General features: G+C 32.7%; 1 protein-coding gene and 1 non-coding gene across 2 annotated transcripts in view; both read left to right on the top strand.

Annotated features, from left to right (window-relative positions):
• LOC118199247 (guanylate cyclase 32E-like) overlaps window positions 1-26,096 on the top strand; it is an 876,682-nt gene that overhangs the window by 547,124 nt on the left and 303,462 nt on the right. Inside the window, exons 6-7 of the mRNA XM_085815399.1 lie at window positions 4,241-4,395; window positions 14,063-14,153. Of these exons, the coding sequence (XP_085671525.1) occupies window positions 4,241-4,395; window positions 14,063-14,153 (246 nt within the window). The remainder of the gene's footprint in view (window positions 1-4,240; window positions 4,396-14,062; window positions 14,154-26,096) is intronic.
• Window positions 14,896-14,968, top strand: TRNAM-CAU (transfer RNA methionine (anticodon CAU)). Its single transcript has one exon. It is a non-coding gene; the product is annotated as a tRNA-Met (tRNA).

Here is a 26,096-nt window from a genome sequence, read left to right as displayed (position 1 = left end):
GATGAAAAACAGATAGGTAAAGCTGCCACAAACTGTAACATATCAGTAACATGTGGAGAAGCTGAAATAGAAGATACCGCAGGAACATATTTTATCAAAAAGCTATGAAGAACGTAATTTTGGTGTAAAAGCACCTAAATGAAAAAAAAAACGGGAACCACAATTTATGCTTTAACGAAGCTGTATTCCTTTTCAAGACTATCAAAATATTCTAAATGTGGTGTCAGGAAAACCTCCAGCTGAACGTTTTTACACGATGACTGTTGATATGATATCACTAGTTAACTAACCAGTATGTAAAAGAAGCAAATAATCATTCTTTTAGTGTTATTGAAACTGAAATTAAGCAATTTCTAGGTGTCTTATTTTACAGTGGATATCGTAGGAAGCACAGGATATTATAAAATTTCGAAGATTTTATACCAGGATTTACTTAGGCGAGGCAGTACTTAGCCACAGCATTAGGCAACGCGGTTCGATGCAAAATAATAAAGAGCTCCTCTGTCTCGGCAAGCGAGCACGTATGGATAAAAAATCGCGAGGAAAGCCAGAGATGATGGGAGTTTTTTAAAAAAAAAAAAAAAGTGAAAACCTATAACAATTTATAAATTACGCAATATTTGACGTTGTATTGACTGTTTTCCCATATTTCATTTCTAATCGCCTCTTAAGTAAGCATAACTTTTGTAAAATTTAGTAGTGTATTAGACCGTTGTCCTATTAATAGGACAGCCTGTAACTTAATAAAATACAAACAATATCTGAAAATTTTTGATTCACATGTGCTACTAGCTCACATTATTGATAGCTCTGAAGTGTTACATTTTTCAGGCGGAAATGTTTTAGAGTGGTCCAATATGGGTTAAGCAGGTATCCCTTTAGTTTTACGAATACTTTCCTATGCGCTGTACTTTCCTATCTCCAAAGCCACATGCGCGCAACTTCAGTCATTTATGAAAAGGAAAATGTCCACAGCGAGATCCATGTTAGCAGACATTGAGCTAGGCCTTGCCAAACATCCTTTTCTGAAAGGACAATACTTTAATCGGATGTTCTTTGTCCTTTTTTTTTAATTTAGAAAAATGCTAAATGTACTTTATTTCAAAACAAAAAATCTGTTGCAGCTGAATGAGATCATTTGGCGTAATTTTAACACCTGGCACATAGAGGTGCCCAATTCCCAATTGGCTGCGATTGGTGACGTGGTTCTCCCTATATAGTAGCCGAATGATTCGTTAGTTCCGAAATATTTCCATATGAAGAGAAATGCTTTATCTTTCAAGTTCATCAAAATGAAAAAAATAGATAATGCAGATTCTCAAAACATTATCGACGACTTTAAATTGTTTCTGTCTTCAGTAATAATTTATTTAAAAGAATATTTTGATTAAAATTCTACATTTGGCAAATTTTAAATTTTAAGTGTATTAAATAATTTATTTGTAACATACCAGAAATTTTGTTAGTGTTATTGAAAATTCGAAGCTAAAAGAAAAGCTGTATTTAAATATGGATGACCTTACTGATAAAGTAACATTAATACAAAAAACAAAATTTGACTCTCTTCGAAGTTCTTGCATGCAAGAAAATCCAAAATAGCAAATGAGGTATGATTTTAGAGAGTGTTGATTATAAATGTATGAACACTTATAAAATAGTTTCGCATTTATTTCAAGTCCTACAATATCAGCATATACTGCAAGAACTTTTAGTGTCATAGCAATTAAGGTATTCAGTTGAACTTACGAGAAATAAATTATTTATATATTTTAATTAGGAAGAAAGTTGTTCATAATTTGCCTCCGAAATAAAAAGGAATGCATAACTCTCAAATCTGCCAAATATTAGAATAAGTGTAATTTTAAGAACTAAAATTACACTTATTCATTTTTCAGTTTTTATTCAGATTTTCAGATTTCAATTTTTAAGTATTCTTTAAATTTTTCCACAAATTTTAATCAACATTTTTAAACTGAATTTGGACGATTATTCTATTAATTAGTGTTTAATAAGTCGATACATTGTTAATTCAACTAAAGTAATTTTAAAATTTTCTTTCGAAGTTTTAAGAAATTCTTCGTTCACATGAACATTAATTCTAAAATTGTGCTTCAATAATTTGCAATAATAAAGAAAAGGGATAAAGATATTTTGCAGGGTTCTTCATTGCAACTCTAAAGAGGTGACAAGCATACAATCATCAGATCATTACATTACCTTCATTCTTTGTTCTAAAAATCGATTGTGCGAGCAGCATTCTCGAAATATCCGAAAAGTGCCTGGTGTCGGGAATGAAACAATGCATGTCCATTTACTAACCAGATTTCCGTAGATCCCTGAAAGAGCTGTTCCTTAAGGTTGCGTTCACACGTTGGTATAAATGTCATACCTGGTTTAAGCCGGACTTCGTTACTGCGTAACTAGACCTTGCACATGATGAAAACTGGTTTAGGGCTTTGGGCATAAAGTTCGAAGTTTCCAACTTTATTCACAGTTGTTACAAAAGTCAACCAATCAGAGCGTGCATGGGAAGCCTATTGAGCGGAAAAACTGTAGACACATCCACGCATCCGAAAATTTAGCTTCGCTTAATTGGCTAAGGCTTAGGCCTTGTCTCGCAGGTGTGAAAGAAACTCTTGCATGTTATGCCCTATGACTAAGCCTCTATGACATCTATACGATTTGTCTAAGGCATTTATATATCTATACACCTAAAAGGAGCCTAAAGAACTTTATGTTCCTTAAAGAACTATAGTATTAGGTCAAATTTTACGTATATAATCAGTTTTTAAGTACATCATTTAAATATGAATGTTTCTAAAGGACTTAAAGAATCATATATTTCTTAAAGAATGAAACATTTTAAAGAACTTCAGTATTAGATAAGATTTTGAATACATCATGAAGCATGACCTTTCTCTTGCTGCCCGCAGTCATAGTCCATTTTAAATACATCATGAAGCATGGCCTTTCTCTTGCAACCCACAGTCTTCTATACTAAGGACAATTTGGTGTACATAAAACTCTGAGTTTGACATGCCTTGTGTGGGAAGTCACAAGACTCATCACCACATATTGTGGTCTTTCAAAACATAATTGTTACTTCAAAATAGAGTTTAAAATAAGCCTGCTTTTTGTAACTTGACAAGCTGCTACAACTACAAAATAAAATCACCACTGCTTGAGGGATTTAAGCTAACCAAAAACTAAGTAATCAAAGTATGCTAGAAGAAGGTCAGCATTTATTGCCAAAAAATTCTCCCTTAAATTAAAGAACTCTTTTTTTTTAATGTACGTTAAACTAATTTACATCATGTTGGAAGCCGACGAAAGTAGAAGTGACAGTAAAAGTTAAAACAATAAGATAAATTGTTCATAAATATAAAAACCTAATAAAATAACACTCGATTGCCAGGATATTTACTTCCAAAGTATTCATTTCGAAAATAAAACTAAAGTCAGGTCTGAGAATTAGTGAAATTTGAGAACATCGGTCACTCTACAGTGCTTATGTTACATAACAAATGCTTATGCTATAGAATAATATACTGGTTAAAGTAATATTTGAAAATAATTTAGAACAAATAAAAATTGAAACGAAAATTAAAACTTTTAAAAAGTATAATTTTGTTTCAATTTTATCAAAAGTTATATTTAACAAACACTTTTTTGAAAAAAATGTTTTGAAAATTTTATTTAAAGATATTTTTTTCATATGCAGATAAGTGACCATTTCTTCGGAAATCAGAGTTGACATTCCTGTTATAAATATTATATTAACTTATCAGTAGTATTTAAATTTTAGTATTATAACTTTAGTGGTATTCATAGTATTTACTATTAAATGTAATTATATTCAACATTCAAATAAAGAAATTGTATCTAAAAGCTAAATTAAATCTAGATATATAAATTGCAACTGAAAATATCCTGTTTCTCATTTCTGCTGCCTATATTTTTCTAATATATATATAAGAAAAGCTAACTGTAAAATAGAATAAAACGAGAAATTCATAAGTATTACAGTAATATTTAATTAGTTTTACATTAATTATGTTCATTAGTGTTTTAATAATATTTCTGTGGGATATATTCCTAATACTTTTTATTCTAAGTAAATATTCTACTGCTACTGAAGCATCTAGTAAAATTTAGTAATCCTGAACAATTTACGTCTGGTTTTCATTGTAAATATTACTTAAATAAGAATAAATTATATAAAATGACTTTATCGTTTTAGGTGCAATGGGATATATGGTATACATGGATGAGAACGGAGATGCAGAAGGAAATTACACTCTGATTGCCAGAAAGCCATTTCCTGGAATTCAAGGAGAATATGGACTGTATCCTGTGGGAGTGTTCCAGCTGCACGAAAACCGCTCAGCCATGCCTGTAAATAAAAGGAATTTTCATTATAGACACAGCCACAATTTATGCAAAGAGCCCATACGTAATTCTAACCTGCCATGCATAAATGAAGAAGGGTCTAGGAACGTATTGGGATGCACGTCTAATACCTGAAGGAAATGAGGAAATGAGGTGCACCCGTTGAACTCTTAAGAGATTAAATGATCCCGCTTGTTTTCCGAAAATGAAATAATATATTACTGAAGCGGAATAAAGCAATTAGTCCAAACGCATGACAGCAATAAATGAACTTAGCACACACATCTTATACCTGATGGTCAGTCTCATGGCATATATGTGCTAAGCTCACAAATGCCGTGAGACCGGCTTCTGTCTGTAGTGGCTTGGGTTTACTGTGATATGCTGGCTCATGCATGCTGTGATTTAGGTGTATTGGTATAACATAAAAAATAATTCCTTAAATGCGTCTTATACTTTCAGAATTAAAAATGATGTTTCACAAGCTGAAGAAGATTCGTTTATCAACTTGAGCAACGGAAATTTAGACTAGAATTCAAGAATGCACAAATCGTGCGTTATATAGCCTTCTAACCAATTTTACGATATCCATTAATTCAGTTGCTTTTATTATTCACGGAACAAACAGCAGAATCAAATCCAGCGAGAGTTTGTATTATTATTTGATGTAGTGAATATTTTCGCTGAATGTTAATAGCAAGCTTTTGCTGTATTGTGCTATTATATAGAGTTCGGAAAATATTGTTATTTCGATTTTTGGTAAAGTTGGGTACATTTCTTTGCATATTTCTCAGTTTGCTCAACCCCTATATCACATTTATTGTACTTAATGCCTACAAGAGTTTTTGTCTCTTTCAGTACATTATTTTTAATAATCTTGAAATATTAGGGAAAGTACTTTTACTTTTATTAGTACTCGGATGATTTTACATTAGTTATCGTTGGCATACCTACATCAAAATGAGCTTTACGTGCAATATACATTAACTTTTCTGATATAACTTTTCAGACTATGTATGAATATAAATTTAGACAAAAGCTATTTTTATAGGGATAGTGGTATTTTAAGGATAACTACGGTTTGATTCTTAACAGTATTTTATTCATGAAGCGACATTTTCTGAATAATATTTAGTATGTCCGCTTTATAATCTCTGTGGTGACGAAAATAATGCAGAGAAACCTATTGCAGAGTAATTATTAATTTTGAAGGGCAGTATTATCTGTTATGTGTAAGTAACATAGGACTGCAAGCACTTCACTTTGATGTAACTTATTTCGGAAAGGCAGTTATTTATTAATTATACATGCTTAATAGGCACGGGTATAGGTATGAGTAAGAGTATGGGGGAATACCAGCGACGTACCATGCGTTAACTGGCAATGCCTTCCCGTACTAAAAAGGAAGAAAAAAGAAATAAATATAAATAAATAAATAAATGTAAATTTTTTTACTAGTTTACGAAGAACCATTGAGGAAAAAGCAACTGAAGCTTTCCAGAGGATCTAGAGTTTACATTTTATGGACATCTTGCAATCCCACGTACACCCCGCATCCAGTAATTATTCATAATAATGATTTAGGACATACAGAGATTACAAAATATTTCAATACAATTTGAATTTCACAAATTAAATTTAACATCTGTTTTAGTGCTACAAAAATAAGAGATAAACATAATAAGTAACAGATAAATATAGTAAGTACTGGGAACACAAAGTGAAAATGAACTGTAATAATACTACTAAAGAGGTGTCTACCAGGTTTATTACAATTTATTAAGTTGAAAAATTGATTCCTTTTGAACATATTCACAAGAAGTAAAAGATTATTAAATTTTTGCAGTATGAGAATTTACATTAGACAAAGGTATAAGCCCTAAGACGAGAGTGGTTGCATAATTTTTTAACCTTTATCTTTAATTAGAAACCTTTGGAATAGCAGAAAATCAGTTTGTTGGGATTTTATGTGATTATCCTCACTTAAAGGGCATAAGAAAGTGTAATGATCTGGAGTTTCCTGTCCCCCATATATGCAGATATTGGAGTTCGCCACCTTCCTTGTGTAGGAATATGTGAGGAAGGATATGCGCCCTGTTATATAGTAATTTCACGAAGGATTAGAGTACAGAGATGCGCAGCATACATTGAGAATCAAGTTATAATTGCGTCTTCCCTGCGAAGCATTATTCCACAAATCTTGTCAATATTTTGAAGAAAGTTGTGTTAGTTGGTACTTTAAATTTCAGCAAGCCCATGAAAGGATGATTTCAATACTATCTTTATTAAGAGGTGCTTCTTTGACTAATTCATCTGCCTGATCATTACCAAAATGACCACTATGTCCTTTGATCCATGAAATTTGAATTTTGTAGTTTAAAATTAAAGCAAGAGGAGATTTATGTTGGAAATCAATGGAGAGGAAGGTAAAGGATTCTGAATCGTTAAAGTAGCTGCTTAGGAGTCAGATTTTATGGTAAATTCGTTGAGTTTTCTAAGAATGGCTATTTCAATATCTGTTTTTATGGCCGACAATTCCGCTTGGAATACACTATGATTATTATGGGGATGACCTTTCCATTTGATGATATTTGAAGGGGCAATTAAAACTAGACTTCTGAACTAAATTTTCTTTCAATTTTTGATCCATAACCATATGCAATAGCAGATGAATTTGACATGAGTTTTCGTCAGACATGGGGAATTTTATTATGCCTAAGCGAAGCGCTGGGTGAATAAGATTAGGATTAATTTTCTTTTCATAGTTGGAGGGCAGAAAGCTTTGGTTGCTAAATTCTGCAGCTTGGGTAAGCTGAAGGTTTTTCATGTAGGTGCTTTCGATTTCTTCACTGACTGATAGTGGAAGAGTACGAGCTAAAGTATCAAGAGATATGCTGTGCGATACGCCAGAGTAATGCAAAGGGTGAAAGCCCTCTGAATAGAATTTTAACATTTAATCTTTCTCACTGACCATGTTTGTGCCCAACGTCCATTTTTGATATAACTGTTTGTGTATTTACCATTTTTGATATAAATGTTTTAGAAGAATCCCTGTTATATGGAGATTTAAGCCTCAGTTATATCCATGCATATGTCGTAGGCAGTTAGCAACTGACGTTGCACGAAGTTTGATATTTTATAGATGAGGAATCTAGGCGAATTTCTTGTCTATTGTTAACCCAAGGTACTTGACTGTATTCAAAGACTGGATCTTTTGACTATCAGGTTTTAGAACTAAAGTTTTAGCTATGTTTTACCCTGGTTTATGGATTACTACGCCTTGCGATTTAAGATGTGAGATTTGCATGTTTTGAATTTCGCTGTGTTGGTTAAATATCTGAAGTGTTTCATTACAATTATCCTGTGAAATATTTCTGGACGACCAATTGTAATAGAAGCAATGTCGTCTGCAAAACGACAATAAGTGGTTTAGCCATAGATTGGCAATGATGTTGTTGAAACTGTTATTTCAGAGATCTGCAGTGAAAGCCATAGCAGTTTCTAATCTGACAATTTAGTGAAAACTTCGAAGTAAACGAGATTCAGAATGAATTTATCTTTGTTAGGAGTAGCTGATGGGCTTGAGCAGGTCAATGTTGCTCTTCCCTCCCAGAAATGTTCGAGCATATAACCTCACTGTTTTCACTGTGAGTCTACTCCTAGGCTGTTTTAAAGCAACTATTCCCTTGGGAAACTAAATTGTGTTTCCGATTTTCCTACTAAGATATTAATATTTTCTCGAGCATCAATTGAAGTTGTTGAACTCGAATATTGAGAAGAACATAGCCTTCGACTGAACTTGGAGCAACCTTTTTTTTCTAAATTGGCGTTTATTCTTTGTAGTTCGAGTAATTTAAAAAGCGACATTAAAAACAAAGTAGATAATCAACCTTTATTGTAAAAATTTATTTCACTTCCTTCTCCTGACATTCAATGTATTTATGTGATTAGCTTAATAAACCAAATTTTAGCAGCAGAAACAATCGAGATCGCTCATAATAGTTAATCGAGAACCCTAATATTTCAAAAGAAACTTGAGTTAAATTCCAGTGTAGGATTATTGCTCTATAAAGATATCAGTTCACTCTAAGGTCTGTATACACAGGCATTGGCTTATTGGTAGTGCAAGACTCAACACTCAATGCCATGATTCAGTGCATAAGCATGGTAACTGAATATCTTAAAATAAAGTTTGGAAGCGGTGCCAACTATATATCTTTACAGTAGATTATTGTTAACGTAGTTATAATGGATGCTTGATGAATTAATGGAGATGAATGTAGATCGTGCCAGTAGCTTTAATGCATTTGAGGTGTTATACAGATATGCTTGAATATTCCTTAGCATTTTGTAGAATTTTGCTTAAAATTCTCAGTTTTGAATTGATAAGGAATGTTGAGTTTACTTATAATTTTTTCTTGTGTATTTCATTCAATGATGCTTCTTCTTTTTCATATCTTCCCGAAGATAATTTCAGCTTAAACTTGTAATAATCTTGGATAATATTTGGATCCGTCTGATGTATGAAGAAATTAGTTTCATTTTCTACTGTCACCATGTACAGTTACCAAATGTAATCTAATAAAATGCGCTTCATGTAATCGAAATCACTGCTTTTAACTAAGATTTTGTAGTTTCATACTGATCTTTTGCAGGATGATTCTTAAAATATAATTTTTATTTGAAACAGTCAGCGATACTGATCTATAAACAATTCGAAATATCACAAAATCTGCTAAGCTGGTTTTTTATAGAATAATACTGAGTGGCTTATGAATTTTTCCTAAAATTTCACTTTACAGAATGTACAATAATCAATTAGATATCTGAGGCAATGGCTATATGTCCATCTTTTTGCAACTCGAAAGACATTAAGTTCTACGTATAAATCCAAGAGATTTATCAAGGACATTTGTGTCCTTTTTATAAATAAGTTAATGATATAACGCACTATATAAAAACACATCTATATTAATCTCTTGTTTTTGAGTAGATTTCTGCTTCGAAGCATATTATTCTATGAATTAAGTTCATGAAGTTTTAGAAACAGAAATACGCGGTATAATTTCTTGCATTATGTTATTTAATGATAGTTCGGAAAATTATTATTATATTTAATATTAAAGATTTCTCCTACCTTGTCTTATTAAGATATTACTGGTGTTCTGAATACTAAATATCATATTTTTTGCAGACAGTAATTTCAATAGAAATGTTCTTTTCGTGGTTGGCATTTTCGAACTTTCTGCAGAATGTTCCCATTAAGATCAGTTGCGCTTTAGTGAAGGATGCATCTCCTGAAATTGCAAATACAAACTCATTAATAATGATCAAGAGAAATTTAGTAATATGTATCTATAATAACATATTTGCGTAGGAACACTTTTTTGATAAATTAATCAGTTTTGTTTCCTTATTTTGCTTCTTTTTGTCAGAATTTGCTATTTTCTCTCAACAAGCAAACGATTTCGAGTTTTACGGAGGTGAGAATAGATGAGTGAATAAGGGAAGCATTTTGATTCTAAAATGGTGCTCTGCAAATTAAGTGTCCAGTCAAATTTCGCAAACGGATATTAAAAAAGTAATAATTGCTAAATAAAAATAACACGAGATAATTTTCAGGTTTCAAAATAGCTTATTTAATTAACAATATAAATTAAAATGCATAATTTATTCTCTTATAATTATCTAACATTAAACCATAAAGGAAGTTTAAAATTTAAATCAGCACTTTCTTAAATTTGCTGTTTATTCTTATGCTTTAACAATGATATAAGTGATGAATTATAAATCAGGTTTATACAAATTATGAAATTAGATTGAAGTAAAATTAATGTCATGTTTTTCTTTCTCTTTTTTTCTTTTCGAGGGTTTCTGTAATGACAGCATTACGTTTTCTATGGAAAAAGAATTGAAATCTTTACCAAAATAATTCAGGTTTTAAAATCCACTTTTAATATCAAAAGTCAAATTGCCGGCAACTGTATTTTAAAGAGTCTATAATAGATAGAGATTTTAAAGATTTATGAATTTTTTTTACTGGTGTTTGCGAGTATCTCATGAAAGATATGAGCTTATGTGAGTCTTGTCTGGGTTTGACTTACTAATTGAAACATGCATAAATATTGCATGCAATACTTTTATAAACTTTCATATTCTATTATGATTAGATTCGCCACTATATATTCTGTCATACAATAAGAAAACATTTTCTTAGCTATATTCTTCACCTTAAAAAGAGCTAAAAGACATGAATATTCGAAAGACTAATTGTAATTTTCTTCATTGATAACTACTACTAACTGTAGTATGAAGTTGTAAAGGAAGTATTTTTGGAATAAATTAATAATGTATTGCGTGAAATACTAAAGTTTTAAAGGAAATTTTAGTTTCGAAAAGATAATTACCGATTTCATATATTCCATTTTAGCGCTATTGAGAAGATATTAATAATTTATGCTTTGCTTCAAGATTATTGTTGTTTAAGTCACATCATAACAACTATCGTATATTTTAGTGAGGGAAATTTAAATTTCAAGGAACATTTATTTTAATGATATTTGTTGAAATTACTACAGACCTTCAAATTTTTCATAGAGTCAATTTGCGATTTACCGGGCGTGAAATAATAAGGCCCTATCTTAAAATTTTCTTCATAGCAAAAGGAGGAAAAATTTGCTATTAAAAATCAGCAAAGTAAAACAAAAATAACTACGAAAAAGACAACGTGCAGAAGATTGCATTAGTGATAGAAATTTAAGTTATAGTATGTGGGAGTCATTTTTATACACAACAATGGGTAACTTGTTAATGCGTTATCCAAAATTTATAAACATTACTACAGGCAATAGTCTTCTCTTTCATACTGATTCCCATCGAAATGAAAGAGTGACGTAAACAAAAATAAACAACAGGTGCGCATGAAGTGAGGAAGAAACATGGAGAAAAGGAAGAAAGATCATCGATCTTAAGAGAAAACTTTGCCAAAAAAAAAAAAAAAAAAAAAAACATTTTAAGCGATTCTTTTACGCGATTTTGAACTCGTTGATATTGCTCTTGTTTTGTTGTAAATATAGTTCTTAAATTTCATTTGCAAATAAGTTTTTTTAAATATATTTCTAACTGTGTTTATTTTTCCGTTATTTTTAAACTGTCCTTTTCATTAGCCCAAAAGAGTTAGCCTCAAAATATTTTGCTTTGATTCGCTTTAAATGTCCACTGTCAATGCGTTGTGTCACTTTTCATTCGAGTCTGTTGCCATCTGAGAAAATGCAAGGTATTATCTTTCAGATTTCAACAGACTAAGCTATTTCAGAGCAACAGATGCAATTCTTAAGAATATTATTTTTTAACTTTTTTAATCTGAGTGATTTAAATAAAAATATCTATATTGCATGCTATAACTAATTAAAACAGTCAATATTTTTATAGAATTATGTTATACATTCATTCATTTTTTAAATATACATAAGATATAACTTTCGCATGTTAATATAAATGTATATTAATCTAATGTGTGGCTTATAAAATGCTTCGCTGTTTCACACGGTCCATCTCTATTGATAATCTCTACCGATTAAATGTATTAAATTATAAAAGAGCGCTTTGGGGTGGCTGTTAAAATGTCAACGCTTTAATTACTTTTTTTCTATTTTTTAAGGCCTGAGGTTCCTGTTAGCCTCGATCCTCACTTTCCGGTCCGCATCTCTCTGGTATTCGTTTCACTTTTAAAATCGCTGCCATCAAATATTATCTTAATGTATTATTTTTGAAGAAATAATACAGGGAATATAAAAAGAATGTGTGTTCACACTTAACACTATATCGGGAATTCTAAAGGTATACTTTTTTTAAAAATTTTGTGATTTTGCTGTTAAATTTTAAATACTGTAAATGCGAAGAACATTAAAAAATGAAAAAGACAGCAAATGTTGCATTAGGAGCGAAGAGAGCAGATCGGTAAAATGCGAGCTCGGCGACAGCTTAGAAAAACTTATAACACCCTCTGATACGATGTTAAATTCAGAATCTTTCAGATTTTCCTTTTGATCCCCGCTTTCTTTTTTAAAACAAATATTTATTTAATTTGCGCAAACAGTTGAACATATTGTCTCGATAAACTTTTTGAAAGCATGGGGAAATTATTATGAATATCCTTCTGTTAATTACTATCTGGATTATTTTCCTTTCCACAATTTAACTGTTCTCGGAATAAATGTGATTTTGAATTAACCATAGATATCCTCCGAATGTTTTACCCCGGTTACTCGAAAGTCGACTGCATTTTAATTTCAGAATTATGTGAAACTGATCATTAAAAAAGATTTTTCGCTAATTTGCATCAATAAAATTTTGTCAGTTATTGCATCTGACTCTATTAAAGGAGCTAGATAATACAAGTGTAATAAATTATCTTGCATTACCTAGCTAATATTCTCTTTAGGAGTCAGACTGCACACTTAGCCGGTGAGACTTTCGTGCATAGGATAGCTTGAGAAGAAACATGAATGACCGATTTATTAATCAATTGATTACCAACAATGGTCAATTTTTTAATTATCAGAATGGATTCTTACGGGAAATGGTGAAATGCAGTTGTACTTTTTTTTTTTAATTCTTTTTATTATTATTATTAATATGCATTCACTTAGGCATACAAGTCGAGAAATTCATTAAAGCACCATTTTGAAGAATAACTTATGATTAAATTTTTCCTAAAATTGTTTCCCTATAGTAATTTTGCTAAAGCATTCCAAGATTAATCATGATATTTATTTTAAAAGTATAGATGAAATCATAATCTGGAGATATAACTTCGGTATTTTAATTCCTTTGAAAGTTAATCACAGTATGCATTCTTTGCATGTGTATCCACAAAATTATTATTGTTATGGTTACTAAGCTGATATTTGGCAACTAAAAATTTGAAATAAAATAAGGAAACCATTTATAAAATGATTTTATGTCAAAGACTACATTATGCGCTTTCTGTTAGCCTTTTTGGATAAGCTGGGATAGGTGGATATCTTGTATAACTATTTTAGCAGGTGAAAAAATGACGTCATAAACAGTTTTAAATTTGCTTCAGAATTAATTACATGCGTAGTATAAAATAGCTTTTTTTATTTCGCAAAATATACTTGATAGTTATGCAACGAATCATATCCACGTGGATAGTGTATATTCAGATCAAAATTATTTCCTTCGGTAATGGCATGAACAGATTTCAGTAGATTTTGTACATTAGACTTAACAGTAATTTTGTCTCTATTAAACATGCCGACTTTTTAATATCAGTTCCGCGTCAATTTTCCTGCTATTTAGTTTTGTACCTCCAATACTTGCTTAAATAAAATTCCTGGCAATATCTTAATACTAATACTTCTGAAAAGAACATTAATTAATGTACGTGACTGTCAATTTTTAAACGCATATTCCTATCATTCACGGTAACAGCTCTTTCATTTACAGTAACAACTCCTATTCATAGTAATAGCACCATCTTATTCAAAAGAATTTCAGATTTAGTTCGGTACATACATTTGCTTATATTTGGTCATACTTGATTATTTATCTTTTCGAAACTGTCTTGTTAAGAACTTTCAGAACTTTCATAATGACCTAGTATACTTTCTTAATACAATCTGATTTAAGACGCTTTATTTTGTCTCAGGTTCTCCAAGTTCTGACAGACATTGATTGGGTTGGAAGAAGTCCACCAAGTGATGAACCGCCTTGCGGCTTTCATGGAGAGAAATGTGTCAGTGAGTACAGAAAACTCTGCTCTTATAATGATAAATGGAAAAATAAAAGCATGAATATTTTGAATCAAACATAATTGTATACCCACAAGTAGATTGAAGTGTGATTTTAGCTATTTATTCCAAATTTTATCTATAAAATTTGTGCATTATGAATACGAATAGTTTTAGTATGTAAAAGTATTGTTTAAAAAATAAAAATATTTTGTTCATTAAGTTGTTTATAAAGGCAAACAAGTATAGAATTTTACACATAAACTGAATTTTACACATAATATGGAATTTTACACATAAACACATACGTTAAATTAAACCAGAGATACCAAAATTAAAAATAAAGTTAAATGCAAAAGAAATATGCATAACATTAGGATAAATTAAGACATCAAAACAAATGTATTCAATAATGTAAAGTAAATGTAAATAAATACTAAATGGTACAAAATAAGTAAGCAGTAAATATACTTGTATAAGCAAATATCTATAAAATTATACAGTATAATTAAAAAAGAAACAGCAAATGCTAAATAGAAATGCATATAATATTCTAAAACATTATTTCGAATGTTCTCGTCTTTTAATTTGAGATTGTACGCTTTTGATTAAATGAATGGAAGAAATGAGAGTAAAAGAAATCTGAAGGCAAAATATGCTTGTAACATTTTTCTATACGGAATTAGTTTAGATGTTTATTAACTAGAATCTTCAGTAACGCTATAAGGTATTTCTCCCGCCTTCTTAGCAGGCCTTCGTAGTGTAGTGGTCAGCACGCTGGGCGCATATTCCAGAGGTCCGTGGTTCGATTCCCGGCGAAGGCGTTGCTAATTTTTTACTCTCTCCGGCTTCCAAAAAATACCTAATGTCTCTACAGTGGCGCCCGAACTGAAAGGGTTCTGGCTGATGATTCTCCACACCCAGGATTTGGGTCCCCTAAAAACCCCAGTCGCCCTTTAAAAGGGGGAGTATATAAGGTATTTCTTCCGATTTCTACGCATGCCATCGTGGTGGGGTGGACTGCACTGGGCGCGTATTCTAGAGGTCCGTGGTTCGATTCCTGGCGAAGGTGTTGCTCAGTTTTCCTGTCTTCGGCTTCCAAAAAATGTCTAATGTCTCTACAACGCATTTAAAATTCAGCATCCTTTTTCTAATATCAAATCAGATTCTATGCAGACAGATGAGCAAACCGAAGCGGAAGAAAATCTGATAATAGTAAGGAACATATACCTCTGATTATTTTCACTTTTATTACAGAAGCGAAGAAAAAGGCTTAACAGTTGAAATCTGGGCCAAATGTACCGATCTTTCACGCTGAGTCATGGCGTAGAATGTTGAATTTACAACTGGACGTTTTGCTGAAATGTGGATATATTATCGAGGCCATATCTCAATAAAAGGTTTTCCATATATCGCAAAGTCAATCGCCAAATCCTGGGTGTGGATAATCATCAGCCAGAACCCTTTCAGTTCGGGCGCCACTGTAGAGACATTAGGTATTTTTTGAAAGCCGGAGAGAGTAAAAAATGAGCAACGCCTTCGCCGGGAATCGAACCACGGACCTCTAATAATATAACTAAATCGCGCAAAATGATCATGCATTTTATATTTACACGATGCATTAAAAATTATCATTTGTTATCATCACTTGAAAAAATTCGAAAGATTTAAATATTAAAAATGGACACTGCTTTGAAAAACTGAAATATTCAATCCTTTATGTTCGTAGACTTGGATTATAATGTATTTATATCTATTGGTTCATATAATATGTAGTAGGTATATGACTCGAAAGAATACAAGTAGCATAATATGTAAATTAATGTCTGTATTTAATTCTGAAGCTCCAAGAAAACAGTGAAAATCTGTATTCCTTATGATGAGCCAGAAGGCTTCGCAAATATGTGTCTCATTTCTTTAGACTATTTCTGAATTATCAAACTGATTTCAGCATTTAATACAGAAAGAAAAGCCACGAATCCTAAACGCCTTCCATCGGAGAACTTTTCTTAGAAAAGTTTTTCTTTCTGTTTTGCGAGTCTTTCAAGAAAAAATTATATATTTAAAATATTTAAAAAAATGAATATAAGTTTCTTTCAAACAAAAATTTAAAAGAAACACGGAAAATTTAATGTTATGATATTAGAAAAAAATAATAATTAATTTATTCTCTTCTTAGTATGTATATCTTTTGTTGTGAGAAGTCTGGGTACAACGATGTTGATGGTGCTGCCTCTTTCTATCCTCAGCTTCTTAGTTAAAAGACTGTTTTAACTAAGAAGTTAAAACCCATCAAACTTCTAAGAAGTTAAAACCACCAAACTTCTTAGTTAAAACCCATCGTAATAGCCTAGGATTAGTCTCAGTGTTTTTATGCAAGAACACAAAGAGATTATGATCAGCCTGAATGATGAATTTATGAGGTCCATCTAGGGAGAATTTTAACTATTGTATGACAAAGGCAGCATACTCTCTCTTCATCGTACTGTTACTTCTGTTCAGTGGATAAAAATGTTTTGCTACGAAACATTATTATATGTTCTTCGACATTAGCATTTATCTGCGACAATACAACGGGAATACCAATATTTGAAGCATCGCGCTGAACGATAAATGGCTGATAAAAGTTCAGAATGTGTAAGAACTTGTTCCGTTAATCATTTCCATAACTTTCTGCATTTTCCGTTAACCGTTTCTTGAATTCCCCAAAAGCTCTTTTGGCAATCATTAGTTGCATCAGTCGTCCAGTTTTATGGTTGGTTTGCAACATTTGCCTTTTAGCAGATCTGTTAGTGATGCAGGAATCACACAAAAATTTGGATATACCTTCGATAATATCCCGCAAGCATATAAGCATTCTGTACCGCGCCACGCACATAAGAAAAAAATCCGTTCTTGTGGTTGGATTTGGCTTCCGATGACATCATTTTGCCGACGCTTAGGAACGTCTTCACTTTTCTTGGGCTCGGGAGCACACCTCTATACCCTTTGTTTACATTTTGATAGCAATATCGAAAAGATTATTACTTGCGTTGTATTTTTGTTGCTATGACATTTACACTTCTTGTAACACTGCAGCGTGGTGAATTTAATATAAAAAATGTAGCTGTTTTTGTTGCCTAGAGAGAAAGTATTACTTTTATTTATTATGTGCTATCTCCGTAAATGTGTATTAGTTGCAGAGAATTTTAATAAATGTATCCTTATTTTAAAATCGTTCATATTAAAGCTGTTGTGTTTATTAATTAATTATTCCATGTTTATTATATATCCATTCTGTACAGGTATAATCTCCGAAAGCATGAGAAAAGTCAGTTTTCGGGAATAGCAAAAACGATGTTGGGAGATAGCATAGTGCACAGTAAATTCACAATATTTATAATTGGTTCGAAAAAGTAAAATTTACTTTTGAAGTTGGACTAATATAGATTTGAAAACAGAGAAATAGGAATACGTATTTTAAATTGAATAATATTACTTTATGAATATTGTCCATTTTTTAATGTGTAACATCTTTAATACCTTTGCATAAAAATAGTGTTTGTCAGAGAAGGGAATTTCTTTTCTTATACACGTGTATTAAATTTAGTGACAATACTGAAAGCACTTTTTTCTTTCATTTAAGGCAACGTAATGTTAGAAATGTGAAAGTTATGGACATTAACATGGAAATAACATAAGCTTTGGAAAAGGAAATATTTTCAGCAATGTGAAAGGAACAGAATAGCCATAGCAGTAATAATATAATTACTAGCACACAATGCCTTTACGGTTGGATCGAGATCGTCGTGGTTTGGTTTACGCATTAAATTCATGAACTCGCCTATTTATATAACATATGCGCTTAAGGTTCCTTCTGATTTTAACAGCATCTTTGGAAGATTTTATAATTATATTATTCCATGAAACAGGATGCCATATGCAGAAAGCTGCAGTTAAATGTTTTCGCTTCAAAGGAAAAAAAAAAACTATAATTTCACGCTTCTGTGTCACTCATGTGCGTCATTCAACGAAAGAAAAGCCTTAAGAATCGCACCTAAAAGTCATTACGCTAAGAGAAAATGTTGTCATTGGAAAGTATGTCCAGTCACAAGTACGAATTTTACCCTATGCGCATGGTGCGGTACAGAATGCTTATATGCATCCCGCAAGTCTTAAGAATGATCTGACCTGTGTTTTCGTAGTAGGTCTAGGGAAGTCTTTTATAGCTTAGACTTACTCCCTCCGGCCGCCCAGACGGCATAGAGGTTAGAGGAGCCTACTGCGGTACCGAAGGGCCCGGATTCGAATCCCGGAGAAGGCATGGATATTTGTAAATGTGTAGTGTCTTTACGGCATGGGGGCACTCTAAGTATATGGCCAGCTGAACGTCCTCTTGTGTGGACTGGTGTTAGGGGAGAGGGGTGGGAGATCCTCGGACCACCTCTTGGGGTGCTTTTCCTCAAAAGTAGGGTGGAAATAGACGTCCAACCTCACTGAGGCTCTAGCAAACTTTCTGCCATGAAATTCATGGACAAGACAACAGCAACACCTTACTTCTCCTAGTTTTCCTTGACTTTAACCTACTATATGATCTAGATACTTCATGCTTGTTTGACCACATCGACATTTAGATAGCTTAATACCCAGTTAAGCAACTTCTAAATCTTCTATGAGATAAGTTCTAGGTATTTCAAATTTCAAATATGTTCTCAGATTTGCAATAATACTTGGGTATCGTCAATATACGGTAAAGCTAATCCTCACAATTTCCTAATATTTCTGACATCAAACGAATTCAGTTATTTGGAGCACTTTTTTTTAGCCCGAACGGTAACATTAAGTGTTTGAAAGTGAAAAAAACCTTGTCATAAAACCAATATAATCCTCTTCTTTTAAAATTAAAATTAAATTTCAAAATATAAATGTCCTCGACAAATTTCAGTTCAGTGATACAATCAAATAGAGCAGATGATATAGTTTAGCTTCGATTTTGAAACGAAGCATTCTGCGCAATTTCTCGTTTTGATGAATTTTTCCAAGAAAATTTTAGTTTCGAATATATATCAAAGTTTTCGCAGATTTTTAAATACCGGAATTAGCTGCAGAATATTTCTTCATCAGGATTCTTGTACTATTGTTAAAGTATGTGAGGTATGGACGTCGAATTCTCAAAGTAAATATATTTCACGTATGAAAATTGCATTCCTGTTTTCTGGGCTAGTAAAATTTTCCTTCGGCTTAGATTAAAGTTTCTAAATAAGTGCTTAAAAAATAAAGCGTTCTCGAAGAGAAAAGAAAAATGTAAAACGCACTCCTCGCCTTTTTTGCGGTTCTGATTTATCGATTTGCTATACAAAGAATCCCAATGCATTTCTCTCTGTTACATTTAACATATTAGTTTTAACATATTAGTTTTATAATGCGCGAAAAAAATTAGTAATATTATTTTACTTAATAAGCCTTTCTCATGCTGCAAGGGAATTTAGAAATCTTTTTTATTATTAACGCGCTTTTCCTTACAGTCATGTATTGTGTTAACACATTTGCAAGTTTAATTAATTAAAGATCAGAAATATTGGCAATTTTCTCATGAAAAGTGTTTATAGTTCAATATCGAGATACAAAAATAGATATCTGATCGCCATACTGAACTAATTTACCTAGCATGCGATAAGTAATAAGACATATGAAGCTGTTTAAAGAGTGGCATTGATAAAATTGGGTCAGTTGCAGTAGTTAGTATGAGACAATAAAAATAATCATACAAATTTTTCAAGTTTCCATGGTAACAGTGATTCATTTCCTTCAAAATAATAGTTAAATGCTGTAAAATAGTACCTTATTAATTGAATCTTATTACAAATGAAATAAAACATTTGAATAATTCTAATACTAACAGAGGTAAAAATTGATGATTTTAAATATAACGACTATAATTTAGGTAAAAATAGCACGTCGAACAAATATTAATTTAGAAGACAAACAACAAAACATCAGCTTTATATATTAACGATAAAGATTTCTGAATCACCTTAACGTTTTACTAAAGTAAACGTAAGCCGAACGTAAAAAATTGATCCTCAATTTCATTCAAATTAAATCTAATGAAAAATTTTCCACTTGTGTTTCAAGAAATCTCTTAAACTGCAAACTTGCCTTGCTTTGGTCCATCATAAGAGATACATGTCAACAGTTATCCAAAATTGAACTTGACCTATATAATCTTCATTTGGAACTCGCTAACTCATATCCAAAATTCACTGCCATTGGAACAAAAGTCTTGATCTAGAACTCACAATGTGGTTAACCGTAAAAAAAAAATACCCTTGCATTTTAAATTCCAAAACCTTCTTACAGTCTTCCAATTTAAGTAATTCAAAAAATCTTCCCATCGTAAATATTAAGCCAATAGTTAATATTTCCAGTGTTAGTTTGTCAGAAAAACAAGAGAGAATTCTAAAACATAGTTTTAACTTCTCACAAACCTCAAAACCCTCAATTCCAAAGATTTTGGCTCCTATAGAAAAAGCTTTCAAATTCAGTAAAGTGTCAGATACAGAAAGAAATAATTAATCATCTGATAGCCCATAATGTGAAATCCAACAATAAGCCTCCGAAATCAAATGTAAATGCAAGAGAAAAAGTGTTACAATGCGCGAAATTCATTTTAACCCGGATATTATTTCAAAGGCCGACAAAGGTGGCCAGATAGTTGTCATGGACAAGAACACTTACATCCATGGTGTCATTAAACTCTTAAAGAAAGTACCATATAATCCGATCACTGAAGACCCATCACCTTGGGACTTCTCAAAAGTAAAAACTGCGATCAAATCGTTAGAAATTCTTTCGAGTAACATAAAACAGTCCCTTATCCCATCTGTTGCGAATTGTGCCAGATTATATGCTCTTCCCAAAATTCGGAAAAGTGGTATTCATTTCCGCCGTATAGCATCAAATTTAAGCGTTGCCTCGTACCCGTTAGCTAAATATTTAGTTTCTAGATATTCAACTCTATTAAATAATAACATTTACACAATAAAAATTCAATAGAGTTTATAAAAAGAGTTAATTTACTTGTTAATTTATTCATGTTTCCTTTTGATGTAAAATCATTATTCACCAATATTCCAATGGAGGGTGCATTATAATGTCTAGAAACTACAGGTATGGTTCTGCTACGTAGACGATACTTTTATCCTAGTTGACGGTAATGAAAATGATTTATATAAAGTCCTTTCAGTAATGAATTCCATTGATCCTGCTATTCAGTTCACTTTTGAACTAGAAACATGCAATTTTCTTCCGCTCCTCGACATTTTGTAACACGTCCAACTTCAGTAACCTTCCGTTTACCGTAAACCTTCATCGGTTGCCTTCCAGCACACGTCAAATCATGTCATCCGACTAAACAAAAGTTAGCTCCATTTTATTTCTTTGTTTTCCGTGCACTTCAGGTTATTATTTCAGGTTTGCTCCTGTAAACTGGCTCTTGATCAAGAACTAAATTATTTAGAAAGAGTAGCTATTGATAGGGATTTTTCATCCAACATTATTAACCAAGCAGTTAAAAAATTCTTCTCTCAATACACCAAAAAGCACACTTTTGTTTTAGGAGATTATAAGAATTATGTTGTCATTTCTTCAATTAGATATAAAAATACACGTATTTTACAGAAATTTAATAATCGGGTCGTTTATTCTCTTATCGATAAAATTCTGATATCCATACTTAAGGACCCCATTCCGGATATGAATTCCTGGGGTCCTTATAGGATTCCTTACCAGTGTGGTTTAATTTACATTGGTCAAATTAAGAGAGACTTAAAATTTTACGTTGAAGAACATGAGACATATGTTAGGAAAAAGGAAACACAAAGGTCCTCCGTTGTCCAGCATTGTTGGTCCGAAAATCACACCTCCCATTTTTTTGCAGCAAACCTTATTAAAAAAACTTCCTTTGATGAATTAGATTTTCTAGAGGCGTTTCAAATTTAAAAAAATCTTTTAGTTAACTACCCTAATTCCAATTCATATTTACCTTCAGCCTTTATGGAAATTATGTTTTAGTTCTTGTTTCATCAATAGATGGCGTCAGTAGCTTAACTCCCGTCCAGCCATTCTTATCTTATCACTATATCTTATCTCGTTCATTTGCTCTTTGGCAGCTGAGGCTGATGGTTCAGTGAAACATCGAAACTAGTCCTCTCAAAATCTGCAAATATAACGCTGATTTTTAGCTGTTTAACTTCTAAATTAATAATGACTATAGTAAAATATGTAAATTTAGCTACTCGATTTCAGAAAAGAAAGAACAAATGAATAGTTAAAAAAATCTGAAAACTTTCTTATTTAGCATTACGCAAAGGGCCAATTTTTTAACGTTTTACGTGTTACCTTCTTGAACCATGAAATTCAATTCAACAAAAATATCGCCAAATATTTAAAAAAAGCATATCCTTAGAATTTCCGATACCACAGTCTCGCGCGCTGGACAAAAAAATGTTTTTTGTTTCGTACAGTGTTGCCATTGCTCAGCTTGAAATCTGAGATTTTTAATAAAAAATTCGTTAAAGTTTTACAGAATATGAAATAGATAATAAAACAAATTCTAAGTTTAGGCTTACAGATGCTCATACTCTAGTAGAGGGCAACTTATTGAAAATTTTATATCTCTAGGTACCATTGTTTTTTCGCAGCACATCATGGAAGTTTGTATTTGTTCAATATCTGTGTGGCATAGACGCACTCAAAACAGTGTAGAGCCAAAAGCTAGGAAAGGAGGGGAGAGGCCCTCGGATTGTCCTCCGAAATGCTGTCTATCAAAAATTAGTGCAAGGCTGCATAGTTAGTGTAGTGGGAATATATCTGTATAACAAAAGGTGAAACTTTAGTGTCTCACCCATTTGTATCAATACCTGTCATTCTACTCAGTTGATTCATTACAGAGCCCGTAGGGATTCGATTTAAAGGAACGGACGTTGTTTCTTAAATGCCTTGTGCTTGATTTTCCGATATCTAGTAGTTTTGAGAAAAACATTCTTTCATGTGTTGATCTTTATTTATTGTATTAGAATTAATGTTGAACCTGGAAAGTAAGAGTAAGCAGATGTAATGTGTGCGGGACCTAGCTTTTCCGAAAACCACTATCACATCTAGCGACACATTTGGCTAAGTGGGTCATTTCCGAGAAACGAGATTCTGGTAGCGCTAATTTAAACGGGAGGGTTCCGAGAAAAACCAGGGTGACTGGAGGCGATGTTCCGCCTAGCCGAGGAAACGATGTTGCGGCTCCGAAGAACATTTTGAAACTTTGCCCGAAAATGTTTCATTTGCAGCTGTGTTACACGTATAGATAAACCAATCAGGCGAATGTTCTGCTTCTGAAGGATCACGGGTAATTTTCAATATGGCGATGGCTAGCTGTAACTGTGAGATCCTGGACGTTCGAAATAGAAGCCGATTTAATTGAAGAAATACGGAAAAAGCCGTATATATATATTGCTGTTGTAGTATAACAGTCTAAGTCATTTTTAAAATGTTTATATATTCATTAAATTTACAACCGTGAAAATTTCAAAGTAGACAGTATTTTATGACGTGGTTGTACTTTTGATGAATCGTCTACAAATTATTCATCGCCAAAAGTTTGCCAGTTTTGTCGTATTTCTTCCTGATCGTATGAAAAGTAACGTTATAATTGTTATATAACAGAAATTTTTAAATAAATTTATGTTGAATAATTTTTTTTAAATATTTTTGTATAAGCACGAGTTTACTTTTCTACTAATTACTTATCTTTTAAATTGTTTATGGCGTAATCATCGACATACTGTAAACAACATAAAAGGTGCATAAAAAGGAACGCATACCTTATGTAATAATGAGAAAACACATTTGTAACCAATCCTTTAACATAAACTGTTGGACTAACTGTGACAACAAGGCTGCCCTCTCGTGAGAAGTCAGAGATATACTTCAGTAAAAGCCAAGGCTCCCACTTGATAGATTGTATCAACCTGTTGCTCTGTAATTTTGTCTTAAAGCTAAATGCAATATCCGTGTGTAACTTAAACCTGTTAATAAATATTTGTTACACTATACCGGACTCTTCTATGACCCTATCTAAAACGACCCCTTTACAAAGTGACGCCCAACGTTAATGTTTAGTTTTAAGAATTTTCCTTGGCTTTTGCTTATTTTCTTTTTCAGAAACAGTACTTGCAGCCACACCCGCTGGATCTAACTCCTACAACTTTAGGAAAGGAGAAAGCTTTTGCTTTTCAAACTGCACGCAAACAGAGAGAAGTGCCACTTCGCTTCTTCTCGTGTGAAATATTTGGGTTTTTGGATCACACCAAAAGGAATCGAAGTTGATCCAGAAAAAGTTTCCTCTATCCAGAGCATTCCACCTCCCAAAAACGTCAAGGAACTCCAATCCTTCCTTCAAACGTGTTCTTGGTTTAGACGATATATACAAAACTTCGCGGAAATATCACGACGTCTTAGTGATTTGACGAAGAAGAAAGTCCAATGGGAATGGGGTTTCAACCAGCAAAAAGCATTTGAAATTTTAAAAAACTGCCTCATAACACCTCCTGTGTTGAAACAAGCAAATGGAACTCAACGGTATATTCTTCGAACAGATGCAAGCAATTATGCTCTCAGAGCCGTTTTACTTCAAGGGGAAGGGTCGAAAGAGCACCCTATCAAATATGCCAGCCGACTGCTTTCTCCAGCTGAACGAAACTATTCGACGACTGAACGAGAAGCCCTTGCTGTAGTCTGGGCTCTGAAAAAATTCCGTTACGTGGTTACGTCGAAGGATCGGAAGTAACGATAGCATCCGATCATCAACCTTTAAAATGGCTTTTAAACCTCAAGTCTCCGACCGGAAGACTTGCTAGATGGACTCTTGAAATTCAGTCTTTCAACCTGAAAATACAATGCATTCCTGGAAATTCAAACGTCATCGCTGACTTGCTGTCCAGTCCAAGCTCCGAACATGAAGTTTCACCTTGCGAGATTTCAAATATATCTATAGTGGACATGCCCACAAGAACTCCAAAAGAGATGCGGGAATCTTAACTTAAAGATGAAAACTTAAAAAAGATTGTAGAACGTTTCGAATCCACTCAGAAAACTGAAGAATGTGCCATCTGGACTGAACGGGGATTCTTAATGAATCAAGGTGTTCTCTACCGATATGCCCCTGACTCTGATTCAGAAGAGGCCCAATTAGTAATTCCAACTGCCGAGCCTGAATCAATCATGCGAAAGCACCATGATGATCCAATGGCTGGACATTATGGAGAGAAAAGAACATTAAAAAAATTTGCCAGACGCTATTATTGGACTGGTATGAAAAAGTACATATCCGACTATGTGAAAAAGCTGTCCTGAATGCAACCGCTACAAGGCTACCAACCAAAAGTCAGCTGGTCTGCTAAGAACTCCTGTCTATTCGCAACGTTTTGAGATAATATCTATTGATTTGTTTGGGCCACTGCCAAAAACTGACACTGGAAAACAATGGATCTTCATTGTCGAAGATTGTGCTACGCGATGGATTGAATTATTTCTTCTTTCTCAAGCTGCAGCACGCGACTGTGCTATAACCGTCATCGAAGACGTATTCATGCGGCATGGTATACCACGAAGAATCATCAGCGATAACGGCACCCAGTTTATTAGTGCAGTCATGCAACAAGTTTGCTGCACATTAAATATCAATCAAAACTTAATACCAGTTTTGTTTCCTCAATCAAATCCTGTAGAACGGAAAAATAGAGACATAAAACCTTGTCTTGCAATCTTAGTAGGAGATGCACATGACAACTGGCATTCGAAACTCCCAGTTATTCTCTTCGCTATGAATACAGCCGTTTGTAACACTACAGGCCATACGCCAGCATTCCTAATGTTTGGAAAAGAGCTGAGGACTGTCGACGACGTTGTTCACGATTTCAG

Source organism: Stegodyphus dumicola, chromosome 4 (genome assembly GCF_044657685.1).
Source record: "Stegodyphus dumicola isolate Sdum_Otavi_A_Nest chromosome 4, ASM4465768v1".
NCBI lineage: Eukaryota > Metazoa > Arthropoda > Arachnida > Araneae > Eresidae > Stegodyphus > Stegodyphus dumicola.
This window is presented reverse-complemented; position numbering and strand designations above follow the sequence as displayed.